Below are 13,433 nucleotides of genomic sequence, written 5' to 3'. Positions count from 1 at the left end.
ATTTCATCTAGAACATTCCGTATTTCAGTCTGAGCCTAGCAGATACTTAATTTGGAGTGTAAGGCTGTCATTGCATTTCACTTTTGAAAAGTCTTTAAATGTAAGTTGCATTTTTAAATGTTGAATTGCAGTTTCTTTTAATGTCAGTGTTGTTACATAGCAAATAGGAAAATTAGTGATTAGTCAGCTTTACAACTTTGTGATTTTTTTTTCCTAAGCTCTTGATAGACTTTCCTATTCAGCTATACCTTGTATTTTTAGTGAAAAGTAAATGCCCATTCTCCTCTGACCAGTATTATTTCCTCAAGCTCTTCCTGCTTTCACTTGAATCTTGCAGCTGTCGTACACCTCTGCTATATTCAAAAGCAGCATTTGAGTCCTGAAATGTTAAAAAAAAAAAAAAAAATCAAAAAAAGCAGTATCTTTATATTCTTCACATGTAATTTTTCATACCTGCATTTTAAAACTGTTTCTGTTGATCTGGTTTTGTCAAGAATCTTTTAGAACTGTGCTCTTAATGTACCTGCACATGTGATATGTGAACAGGAATTTGCATGTGTAACCTGTGTTTATCCGTAGTTTTTGTTATTTACTGCTTATTTGTGAATTCAGGTTACTAAAGTGATTTACCAATAAACAAAGCTAGGCAACAGTAACTTGTACAGATGTTTGGCATGTTAACCATTGTGTTTACTGAGCTCTTGAATCCCTTGTTCATGATAGCACACTGAAACTCTAGCTGTCCTGAAATTGCATGTTTTAACTCCTGTGATTTAGAAGCTTACTAAATAACTTCTTTCTCTTTTCTAAAACTTCTTCCATTTCCAAACAAATTAAAATATCACTTGTTAAAACACTGGTAGGTATATTCTCCTGACAGTTTTATTTCTTTAGCTTTGATGAGAATATCATAAAAGTTAAGTTCAAGCCACACCATGTTCATATGGCTAAAAATGACTCGGGGTGGTTATTTCAACCCAAAACTCCTGGCCTGTGGGGATTAAGTGCTAAGAATAATTTTTTTCAAATGTAGGAGGTTGAACCCTGATGAAGTTACTTTAGTTAAGTAAATGCATCTAGCAGATACGATGGTATGCTTTGTGAAATGAAAATCTCGATAACTTGTCTCCTCAGTATGTCACCTCTTGCTGTTGGATCCTCCACGAAAGAGGAGGATATGCCACATGCCTTCTGTGTGAGAACAGAGTAAAAGTTGAAGTATCTCATACAGTGGTGATAGCAGCTTGGCTGGAGACTGCAGGGAGACAGTGGTGAAATGTCAGTAAACTGCTAATGCACAGATTGTATTTAAATAGCATATCCAAATAATGAGATCTTAACATGCCGTGATGACTTCTTGCACTTTCTTGAGAGTAAGTCACATGGCACTCATCAGTGTAATGCAGTGAAAGTATTCAGTCTTAAAGCTGCCCCACTGCTTACCCAAATCGCAGAAGAAACTGCACACAACAGAAGCTGTGCCATCAGTTCTGTTTTTGAGTCACAGGGATGTACTTGGACCTGTACCTGTTTATAATGACGCTTGTCATTCATCCATCTCCAGGAGGCTGCCTAATTCATCATTCAAGCAGAGGTCTTTTACTGCAAAACGATTTAATCGTTGGCAGTCATCCCACTTCCCTAAAACTGGTAGGTGAGAATTTTAAACAAGAGGACAGAAGTGCAAGGTCCCCCCAAGCATTTTAACACTACTTCCATACAACATACACTGCTAAGATTCACGCAGTGAAATCGTGCAGCTCCTGTGCTGTATTTGTTAAGTAGCCTTTCCTCTTGGCAGTTGTGATCATCGATAGCTGTGCCACTCAGTGGTCTTATATCTAGTGTCCCCAGCCTGTGATAAACTCTAACCTGGGTAACTGATGAGGATTGAACTGTAGTAAGAAGTGAGGTCACATTTAGTGACTAAATTGTGACATAATCCAAATCACAGATCAGAAATCTCCTGCTCTAGTCATCTCTAATCCTGTGTCTGAAGTCAGTGGAAGTACTGCCAGAACTTTGCTAGGCTATGTGCAGGTCTTCATGCCTGGACACAAAATACTGGTCAGGTCTGACTTACTTCTTGATGCACTTGGGTTGCTCTGAAAGTAATACCTCCTATTTCTTTCCATCAAAACCACAGCAGATACAAAGAGCAAAATAACGCTGTTTGTTGGAGCAAATTCTCAGCTACAAAACACTTTTTAATGACGTAGTTGCCACCATCAGCTATGTGTTTTTATCAGCAATGAAAGAAATCTTGTAGGCCACACTCATAAAAGTCCACATATGCAAAGGCAACCCACTGTTTTGTGAAGTCCAGCTTTGTGCTCATTTCCACTGCTCGGTCTGCACAGACGTTCACCAAGCAGTGACTGTTGTTACCGAGTGCAATTATTTCCACGTGCAGGAATTCAGCCCCACGCCTTTGCTTCGCGTGCGCTCCCATGTCAGACACCGTTCGCTCAGTGCCCCTCTGCTGCCATCTGTCGCACGGCCGCAGCACCTCGCGCTGTGAGCGGGTGGCGCAGGCCGTGCTGTCGCACACGGACATCCATCAGCTGTGGGCGGCAGAACGAAACGAGAGGGGTTGCTGTTGGAGTTGTCCTTGTATGTTCCGCTGTTTCCCCTCTTGCGCTCTCTCCCTGGCCTTTGCGTGCACGCGCTGCGCTGATGCCTGATGGAAGCAAGGCTGCACAAGCGCTTGAAGGGCCGCAGGAGTCGGGTGGCGGCGCGCTCTGCCTGTGCAGCGCCGGCGGGCGGAGGGGAAGCCGACCCAGAGCGTGGGCCGCCGGGTGCGGGCTTAGCGAGCTGCGTGTGACCTTTCGGTATGAGTTTACTGGGAAACGCAGTTCCCGAGGCTGTCCGTTCTCTGCCACGCGTGTAGTTCTGCAGAGGCGCCCCGGAGACCCTCGGCTTGCTGACCGCAGAAATACAGGGAAGGAGCGGCCCGTGCCACAGACGTGAAAGCTCCCTGCCGACGCCGCAAGATGGCGGCTCGCCCTGCTGCCGGCACTACATTTCCCGGCGTGCCTCGCGGCGCGTCCCGCGAAATGGCCGCCCGGCGAGGGCTCCCGGCATGCCGCGCGGCGCGAGGACAGCAGCTCCCAGCGTGCGGCGCGCCGCCCCCCGGCCGCGGCAGCTCCGCGCCCTCCGCCGCTTCCGGGGGAGAGGGGGGGCGGGGCCCGTGAGGTCACGCAGGTAGCGGAAGTGATTTCACGTCCGGCGGGGCTGCGGCGCTGGGAGGGGAGCGGGGCGGCGGGCACGGAGCGGAGCGGAGCGCGGCGGCGCGGAGCAGCTCGGAGCCGGCGGCGCGGCGCGGCCTTCCCTCGGCGCGCAGGTGAGCGGCGCGGGGCCGCGGCTCGGGCTCGCCGCGGGGCGCGAGCGCGAAGGCCGCCCCGCCTCCTTCCGTCCCGCCGCTCCGCCGCCCGCGTCCCCGCGAGGCGGCGCCGGGCCGGGCGCCCCCCGCTGGCGGCGGCTCCCGCGGCGCCGCCTCCATTGTTCTGCGGCGCTCATCCGGGGCTCCGCCGCGCGGGGGGGGGTCCGCGGCGCGCGGCCTGACGGGACCCGGCCCCTCCCGCCGCGCGGGGGCGGCCCTGTGGGCGAACAAAGCCCCGGCCCCGCCCCTGCGGCGAGCGCGGCGCTGCCCGGGGCCGGGGGCCGCGTTGGCCGTGCCCGTATCCGTATCTGTATCTGTGCCCGTATCCGTGCCCGCGTGAGGCGGCGGCGCTGTCGGGGCGGCAGCCGAGCGCCGCGGTGCGGGAGGCGCCCGGGTTCTGTTGTTGTTCTCCTTCGCGTCTTTATGTTTCCCTTCTTGCTTTCCGTCTTTCTGCTCTTTGATTTCCCTCTGTCTTTTGTTTTATCCCTTTATTTCTCCTTTTTATTTCTTCGCTTTTTTTGTTTTTTCTTTTCCCTTCTCTTTTCGTGTTTGGTTTCCCCTCCTGTTTTTCTTTTTCCCTTTGTGTTACCGAGGCTCGGGGCCCTGCCGTGCGGACTCACGCCTTCCTATCGGCAGTAGGTGTCAAATCGCGTTCCTTTGTTGTTGGCCTTTAAGCGCTCGGTGCGGCTCGGCCGGGGCTGTGGCACAGCTCCATTGGCAGCCACTGCGCTGCCCCTCCTGCACAGAGCCGTGTGCTCTGCTGGGGTTCCATTCTTTGGAGGCAATTTCTCAGTTCTCTTCGGTTTTTTTTTTGTTTTTGTTTTTTTCCCCGAGTCTTTCCTTAAACATTTGCACTTTTCCCAGCCCCATCCCAGGACAGTCTGGGGCCAAATCTCACACCACTTAGTGGAATGCTCCACTTTTCTATTTCATAGCACTACTGATGCTGTTTGTCCCGCTGTAGTGCACAGAGCTTGGAGATCCTTTGCTCTCCACCCATACCCAGATGAAAGGTGTATCCGTTCCTATTCAGACTGCAGCAGTTCTTGTACTGTTTCCTCCAGCAGCCACTTCAGGTGCTGCCTTTTCTCAGGGCTGCATGCTGCTCTGCTCCGGGCTGCCTGCACCTGATGGCCCTGAAACAACTGAGGCTGATCTCATCCTCACAGCCGAGCACGGGCTGGTTGCTGATGAGCAGGGAAACAGCAATGTCTTGTGAGCTGCAGAAAATCAAAGGACCAGCAGTGCTGTGACTAAGGCCCTGGCCTGGGGCTTAGTGGCTGTTAGTGCAGGATAAGTGCTTACATGTGTGCCTGTTGAAAAAAATGTACGTATATATATGTTAATTAGCAGACTTAGGGCATCGTCAGAAACTTTAAACATTCATTTGGAGTTCTGGATCTTTCTTGAGGATCAACCACGTCGTCTTTGAGCAGTAATGGAAGGCGTTCAGTCCAAACGTGAAGCACTGCTCTTCTTCCCTCTCCAAAACCAAAGAGTTCATTCTGCTCCAGTGTTTAGGAACTAGGAAAGCTCCTTGTGCTTCAACACATTAACCTTTCAGGCTTTTACCGTTGTTGTTTTGCTGTTTGTTTCAGCCTTTATGAACTTTTCCGGGTGCAGTGTTTTCTGCACAGAAGCTCCCTGGAGTTTGGCCTGAGTGCCATACATTGCTGAGGCTTTATTTCACCTGCAGCACGCAGTGGTGTTGTGCAGGAAGCCCGGTGTGTGCTTCGTAAAAAGCATGAGAAAATACATGCTGATTTTATATATATATATATATATTTAAAGTAGGCTTTTTAGACTCTGCAGTCTTTTATTTCTTCCAGTCCATATGGTGTGTGAGCTGGTGAACAGCTGAAGCTGCTTAAAGCCATTTCAGGCTTCAGTTGGGGTGTTACATGTGGTGCCTTTCCCAGGTTTGTGTTGAGCACTGCCTGTAATCCCTTGCAGGTCCGGACATCAAGAGAAACCTGTGTTCTGTTGCTGAAATACCCATTTGTGTCTCATTTGTTGCCCTGCCAGGGAGCTGAACTGACTTCTGCGCAAAGGTTTGCCTTCGAATTAGGACCCACGAGTGGAGCAAAGTCAGCAAGGTCCTTTTCTTGGTGCTCTCCTCAGCTGGGCACTGGGATGTGGCAGGTCTGTAGATATGAGGGATAGCAGCAGCTCGTGTTTTCACTTTGTGTTTCAGCAAGAGAAGCCCCACTACTGTAACAGCATTAGAGGCTTCTCTGTTGTGTGTATGGTAGATAGTGGGAGAAGCAACTATCTATTGTAACTAAGTCATTTCTGATGTGTAGACAGCTAAAATGTTGATTTGAGAATAAGATAGAAATGAATTTTTCTCAGTGCTGCACTGATTGCAGATTGGTAGTACTGTTTGGTCCCAAACTGGAAATGGGTACCAGACACTGTGGCTGGTGTTAAGGCTTGGCTGTGACCACGTGAGTCAGGGCTGCTGGTTAGCACAGCTCCTGAAAATACACCAAAACACGAACATTCAAGTCTGACTGTTAAACGTCACTGCTGTAGGCTGCTGTCAAAGTACTCGGTGCTGCCAGTCTGAGTTCCAAGCAGTGCTCAGCTCTTCCAGCGTTCGTATCTCTGCTTAAGCACGGTGTAGGAAGAACAATAGGATTGCCTCATTACAGCACAAATGTTTTTGGTGCAGAGCACAGGATGTCAGCAGACGGGTCTCTGAACTTGAATGCTTTGTGAGCCTGATGGTAAAGCTGCAGTATTGTTGTTGTGAAAAAGACAAAATCAGGTTGGGTTTTGTCCTGCAGTGCCTGTGGGCAGGCACACCAGCGTGCTGCCTCAATTTTATCACTTTGCCTCAGCCTTGGTGCTCAGCAGTTGCTGATCCTGAGGTTTAAGCTGGGGAAGTCTCGGAATGGCCAGCAGTGGATGCGGTGTGCTGAGCCCTGGCACTTAGCAGAGCACCTTGTTCTGTGTGTTATCTCAGTCCCATCACACAGTGCAGCCACCTGCACCTTCATGTGGAGGTGCAGCCCTCCACGGGCGGGGCGACAGGTGAATGTGCACGTCTTTAATTACTGCATTTCTTAATTGCAGACTTCAAATCAAAGAGACAGCCATGAAAGATCCCAGTCGCAGCAGTACTAGCCCGAGCATCATCAGTGAAGATGTGATCATAAATGGTCATTCTCACGAAGATGACAATCCCTTTGCGGAGTACATGTGGATGGAAAACGAAGAGGAGTTTAACAGGCAGGCAAGTCCTTTCCCTCTCTCAATGCCCCATGCTTTGCCTTGCTGTGTTGTACTGTAGGGAGTGGTGCTGTGCCTAGTGATCGGGGTGCAGGGCTGGGAATCCTTTTGTTTCTGGATTTCAGATGGGTTTGCTAGAATGGTCCTACGCAACAAACTAATGCTTCATTCACTTTTTTTTTTTCTTATACTTACTGTCTGTAATCTTGCTGAAAGTGGGGGAGGTGCAGACTGTTCTGAAGCATCCATTACTTCCCCACTTCTGCAGGTGGGAGGAAGAAGTGTAGCTGACAGTCTTTACATGGCACTTCAGCAGGGACTGGTCTCACTGGGCTGCCGAGCTGCTCTGGTTTCACAAGTACAAACATGCCAGCTGCAGTTTGGAGCTGGATGCACTCAGGTGCATACCTGCCTCGCCAGCAGGGCTGTTATTCACACAGGACTTGATGGACATAGTTGTTAGGTGACTTAACGCTTAAGTCCTGGTAGGGTTGCTTAACACTTAATTAATGTGTAAGTAACTTAAAGCTGGTCTTCACAACCTGGTTGGAAGGAAGCCTTGACTTCTGCTTCTACCTGGGCACAATTTTCTCTCTGTTAGAGGCAGGGAGGAGCCCATCTCTTTCTGCTGCCCTTCTCTTAATGATTACTTGGTCTTTGTATTCAGGTTGTTGCTTTCTCTGTATTCCTATACAGTCTGAATGTGCTGCAGGCTCAGAAGTGGAGCTTAGGAAACAATATGTGTGCAGCCCTCTCCTTAGGGCACCCAGCTAATCTGAAATTCAGGCTGCTCACAAAAAAACTTCTCTTTTGCAAGTGTCAGGATGGTCTCAGTGCTGCTTCCTGTTGGGTGGGTTTTTCTTCCTCAGGGACTGTGCTGTAACTAGCATAGCACCTGGGGAATGAGCTGGGAGGTGGGTGGCAAATCAACTGCTTTTCAGCTGCACTGTTTTCAGAGCAGGGCAGGTGGGGAGGAGGCGAGGACACAGAAGGCAGGTGCTGTGTGATGTGCTCCTCTTTGGAGGCACATTCCACTGTGAGAAGTTGAACGAGTTAATCAGGGGCTGGAGGATACAAATGAGCAACATTAACTGAGAGACATTTGGGGATTAAGCATTTATGACTTCCAGATTGGAAGCACGTGTAGGTATGCATCTGTGTAACAAAAACCTGGAGCTGGACAAACCCTGCTGTAACACTAGCTTGTGGCTGTGTGCCCACAGCTTCCTTTTGCCCACGCACACAGGATGGAGAACCTTCACAGAAAGGATTGCCTGGAGGTTGCTACCCCTTGCTGCTGGGCTGCTTTACCAGCAGGGAAACTGATAAGTCAGTGTCTTGTGGGGTTTGAATTCTCTGCACAGTTACCTCGGGCATGCGGTGTGAGTCCCTGTTCTCCAGAAGTTGTGCATCTTGAGCACTAAGTGAGCTGGTGTGTGTGTTCCCAGTCACTGGGAGCCTCAATTTGTGGGAATTCTGAGCTCTGACACTGACTTCAGGAATGTAACTGAATTTCCACTTGAGGATTGAGTGCATGTGTGATTTCAGAGTGAAGGATAAATAAGAGAACTTACTTAAGTTTCCACTGAATGAATGTGTTCTGAATCATATTTTTTTTTACTCCCTTCTGGCAAGTCAGCTTCTATTTCCCAGCTTTCCTCTCTTGAGCTCTGATGCAGGACATGGAAAGTTTGTCAGGATCAACACCCTCCAAAGCTTGTTTACTGAACAGCCAAGCAAAACTTGCCTTTAATCTTTGCTGTGCGTATCAGTTCTGCATCAGTTGATCCGCCCTGCTTTCAGTACAGCAGGGCAGCAATCCCAACAACTGCTAACATCATATAAAGAACTCACAAGAACTGCACCCTGCAAATACAGGTTGGGAGAGATGCTGCTTGCTCCCTGCTCCAGATGACAGACAGTCGATTTTTCCCCTAGGAGCCTTACAGAGTGTGCAGAGCTGTGTCTGTCATCCCTGGTTCCCTTCCAGTGGGTTCTGTCACTTGGAACCAACATTCTGCCTTTCCTTGAGCTCATAGCAAGTTCCCGTTCCCCGCAGAAGTGCTACCTAAGCAGCTAGGGCTGCTGTTCTTTTCCAGCCATAAGCTCCTGGGATAAAGCACTTCTTGACACTAAAAAACAAAGCTGCTTGCCTTTGTGCAGCACCAGAGGTGTTCTGCCAGAAGTCCTGTTGCTTGGCTGGAAAGGAGGTCAGCTAGGTGCACAGACACTGAAGGGAAGATGTAAGCTTTCAGTAGCTTTACTGATAAGGCATTGTCTTCCCATTGAATAGATTGAAGAGGAGTTGTGGGAAGAAGAATTTATTGAGCGCTGTTTCCAAGAGATGCTGGAAGAGGAGGAGGAGCACGAATGGTTTATTCCAGCCCGTGATCTCCCACAAACAATGGATCAAATCCAGGACCAGTTCAATGACCTTGTTATCAGTGACAGCTCATCACTGGAGGATCTGGTGGTAAACTCACTTTCTTGTCATATTTCTAAAACTTGGCGTCTCTTTATCCATGGCTGATTTTTGTTGCTGATAATGGCAATAGAAAATCCTTTATGTGTAGGCCAAGGACTCTTAAACCATGTGTAATGGAAGGGGAAATGTGCAGCAGCTGAGTAAGGTATGCTCCCCCAGGTGATAAAACCTGTTCAGTGATTTTCTTCATAAGCATGCGGTGCCTTTTTTAGGCCATGGCATAAATTCAAGTGAGTTTGGGCATGCATATTTCATTATGAGAGAGAGGCAGCGAGTGGAGTGCTCTGACTGAGCTGCCATGGCAGGACTGCATCAAGTTTAATTCTGCATTTGTCAGCTTTTATATATTAGGTAGGTACAAATCACTCCGGGGTCTGATTTGGATCACTGGTACCATAGCAGGTCTTCTGCCTTAGAATTTCTATAAAGAGGAAGCAACTAAATAAACTGATTATTTCCCTCTTTTTTGCTCTACAGCTTCTTAGTATAGAGCTTAACTGAAAGGGCAGTGTGTACAAGTTGTCCTTAACGAAATGGGGAGTTACTTGTGTGTGGCACAGGAAGCATGCAGTCATATCACACAACTGCTGTGAAACTCAGATACAAGCCTATAAACTTTTCCAAGGTTAAGCAGCTGCAGGTGATAGCTTGGGACTCAAGAACATAAAAAAGCCTGCTCCTCTGTTTATTTATTTCTTTTTTTTAATAATGAGTAGCTTATTTTGGAGGTGCTGGCTGCCCACCTGTAAGTACAGAACACTGACTGTAGAGTAGCTGCTGCCCTGCTGGGGGGTGGACACAGGCACTGAACAATCCGGTGCTCGGATCCATTGAATTCCCAGGGGTGGCTTAAGTTCCTGCAGCAAGTCTCTTCTTGCTTAAGAACAAAAAGCCTTGTGGTGCATTTAACATAACTTCAGAAGAAGCTGTTTCAGCATTAATGGAAGTTGCTGGTCCTGGTGTATGCCTTGTTTGTTTTGTTACTCACTGAGCCCTCATCTGACTGAAACGTGCAGGTGGGGCAATGAAGGATGGATAGGTGCGAGCAGAGTGTGCTTCTGTGGTGAGTGCAGAGGCTTTCTGTGTGTGCAGAAGCCATGCAGTGTGCCTGGTGCTCTGTATGTTCTTAATGCTGTCCTCCTGGAATTGTGTTTCAGTTTGGAAGTAGAGGATGACAACAACGATTCAACTGGAGTTCTGTTTTTTCCTTCCTCAGGTCAAGAGTAATCTGAATCCAAACGCAAAGGAGTTTGTTCCTGGGGTGAAGTACTTAAATATTTGAGTAGACTGGGCCCTCTTTTGGTGGATGTAGCACAATTTCCACACTGTGAAGCCAGTATTAGAAGATTTAATTGTAAAAGCTCTCTCTTCTTGTCACTGTGTTACACTTATGCATTGCCAAAGTTTTGTTAGTCTTGCATGCTCAATAAAAAGTGCTGAGACTGTTACTAAGTAAATCTGTCAAAAGTTTAATGGAAACATAATTGGGCCCTGGCTCTCTGCAAAGGAGACAGTGAGGTAGGAAGCACCAGTCAAGTTGAGACAAAGTACCACATTTATAAACCTTCTGCAGACTCTGTCTTTTTAAGTAGGACTTGGAATTTGCTTTGGATGGTCTGTTTTTAACTAAAGATGTGTTAACTGGTGCTAGTTTGCACCTGATAATGCCTTAACTTTAAAATGAAAGCAAGGTTATCTGATTGTTATGCAGATTAGCTAACTTTCCTTTGAATTATCAGTATTGTTACTAATGTTACATTTTCCCCTTAAAAATATATATATATTCATGCTTCTTTTGAGCAGCCTGAGCTGTAACAGAAATCGTACAGACCTGCACAGAGTCATAGATCTCAGCTACTGAACTAACATCCCAGCGGTGGGAAGGAAGGGATTCCCTGTACTCGCAGTATGTTATCATGTCAGCAACGTTTCACTTCCTAATTATGTTACAGGACATGTGAGTTTCATCACAGTTTCTTCCAAGAGCCCACATACGGACACAGCGATGTCTGTGGAACTTTTAGCGTACAACTTTATTATAGCTGGATTTAACCAAGCAAACCCTAGCATTAGTGATTTGAGTGGTGCTTTTCCCTTGCTTTGTTTAATCATCACTACACGATAGTCTACAGCACAACGACTTTTTTTTTTTTTTTCTTTTAATAAAGCTAGAACAGTTTTGGCTTCTTAAACTTCATACTTGGGTAGGTTAAGCTGCCATACGTGTTCAGTGTGAATAGTGTTTAAGTTGAAAATATTGTAAAAAAATTATATTTTTTCAAAAATATTTAAAAAAATAAATAATAGTAGAAATGATTTGGTGACTGTCTCGTGAATGTGCATCTCAGGGAAATGCATTCCTCCTCCTGCCCAGAGGGGTTGTGGAGTTTCCTCTGGAGATACCCAGAGCCTGGATGCCTCCCTTATGCAGCCTGCAGTGCCAGAGGTTGGACTGGGGCATCTCCAGAGGTCCCTTCCAATCTCTGTGGTTCTGTGTTCATGTCAGATATGCTGTCTGTAAGGCTGCTTGTGACAGGATAGTCTGAACCGATCTCAGCTGGGGCTCTGACTGCTTTTTCCTCCCCTTCTATGAAGCCTGACTGCTTTGTGTGTTTGCCTGAGCATATTTTCCTGCGTTCTCATCGCTGCTAATCCCCGTTCAGCCCCACTGTTCTGGCAGCACAGGAAGTTCCAGTTAGCAGCTGACGGCGCTATATAAAACCCACTGCTTGACGTGGGCTTTGGGAGGCCCTGGCTGGGCAGCTGGAGCTGGGTGCTGTCAGTGCTGTTCTGTCATAAAGCCCCAGAGCTGCAGGAAGGGGTGGGCAGGCTGTGGGGTGGATGTGCCAGCAGCCCCTGGCAGCCTGCAGGTGGGACCTTGATCCACTCTTGCATCAGAACTTTGCCCAACCTTGCTGTTAAAATATATATATATATATATTTTTTTTCCTCTTAAGCTCTGGGTAAACCAAATTGGGAACACCTCAGAAATCACAGTGCTGTACAACAGGAAGAGAGGCACTGCCTTTGCACCAGTACTACAGCAGAACCAATTTGCTTTGCCAGTCTTCTCCAGCTGGCAGATCTGCTCTCCCAAAGCATTCATGTGTGCTGAGTGCTGCTCTGCAAAGCATCCATCTCATCTTCTGGCCACCCTGGCCAGAACTGCCTTTTCTTTTCCCAGATCTGCTGACCTTCCCAGATGTAGCAAAACTCTTCTGGTGTTTCTGCTGTTTTTGGAAACTGTTTAAGTTCAAGTCCCCAAAGATGGGGTTGGGAAATAGCAGAGCACCACATACAGCTGACTGGAGCTGAAGCTGGGGTTCCACCAGAGTCCCTGCAGGACTGGCAGCTGGTTTCCCTGCAGCCCTTATCCCTCATCTCCCTCTGGCAGCTCTCAGCCCAGGTGCACCCAGCTCTGGGCGATTGGCAGCTGAATGCTTCAGTTGGAGTCAGCTTGCGAAACACCCAGGCTTGCTGTGATTTGCTTTTGTGCTTTGTTCTTATCCCAGGCAACTCTATAATATAGAAGGGTTTATTGGAGAGGTGAATGCAGTGGTGGTGTCTGCTGGGGGCATGTAGCTGGCATGTAGGTGTCAGGGGGAAGGTGCTGAAGGGCTCTGCTTCCAGCCAGGAGTTCAACCCTAGATGAGGAGTTTGGAGTGATCCCTGGCTCTGTGTCAGTTTGTGCTAAAATCAGTGCAGTGAAACAAAGTAGTCAGCCCCTGGCTTTTGGGAACTGCTGGCTTTGAATTGTTTTGTGTCTGTGTCTGTGCTGTGTTTGTCTGGGACAGCTATCTTTCTCTGCAGCTCTCCCAAGGGTGTCGTGTTTGGGTTTGTGACTAAAGCAGTGCTGATAATGCTGGGATATGGCTGTTGCTGGTGCAGCCCAATTGGTGGGAGGGTTCTTCTGTTACTGAGCCTGCTGGGCGCTGGTGTGCCCGTGGGAGGAGACAGGTGATTGCATTTGCATTACTTGGATCTTCATGTTGTTGGTTATCTCCCTCCTGTTCCTTTCTTCACTTATTATTCACTTATTTTTTCACTCAGAGGGTGGTGAGGTGCTGGCACACCTGACACAGCTGCCCAGGGAGGCTGTGGATGTCCCATCCCTGGGGATGTTCAAGGCCAGGTTGGATGAGGCCATGGATAACCTCACATAACATCTGACCTAAAGGCTGGCAGGCCTGCCTGATGCAGGGGTTTGGAAGTTGGTGATCCTTGAGGTCCCTTTCCACCCAAGTCATATGATTTTATGATAACCCATCCTTATCTTCTCCCGTGAGCTCTCTCTCACTCTTTGTGCTCTTCTGCATGGGGTGGGGAGGGAGG

The 13,433-nt window shown here is 48.1% G+C and overlaps 1 protein-coding gene across 3 annotated transcripts; it reads left to right on the top strand.

Moving 5' to 3' along the window:
- Nucleotides 1–3,203: 3,203 nt before the first annotated feature.
- On the top strand, nt 3,204–11,417 carry PAIP2 (poly(A) binding protein interacting protein 2). Of its 3 annotated transcripts, none has more exons than XM_031597988.2 (4): nt 3,204–3,343; nt 6,461–6,620; nt 8,910–9,089; nt 10,318–11,417. In XM_031597988.2, exons 2-4 carry the CDS (start codon nt 6,483–6,485, stop codon nt 10,381–10,383), a joined length of 384 nt encoding a protein of 127 aa, XP_031453848.1. In that variant the 5' UTR covers nt 3,204–3,343; nt 6,461–6,482; the 3' UTR covers nt 10,384–11,417. The 3 variants fall into 3 exon arrangements, with proteins under 3 accessions (XP_031453848.1, XP_090007017.1, XP_031453849.1); XM_090150891.1 differs by lacking the exon at nt 3,204–3,343 and adding an exon at nt 3,667–3,759; XM_031597989.2 differs by lacking the exon at nt 3,204–3,343 and adding an exon at nt 3,774–4,017.
- Nucleotides 11,418–13,433: the final 2,016 nt, after the last annotated feature.

Source organism: Phasianus colchicus, chromosome 15, assembly GCF_987193195.1.
Source record: "Phasianus colchicus chromosome 15, bPhaCol1.hap1.1, whole genome shotgun sequence".
In the NCBI taxonomy this organism is placed as follows: domain Eukaryota; kingdom Metazoa; phylum Chordata; class Aves; order Galliformes; family Phasianidae; genus Phasianus; species Phasianus colchicus.
Note: the sequence above shows the minus strand (reverse complement) of the source record. Positions and strands in the feature narration are given on the sequence as shown.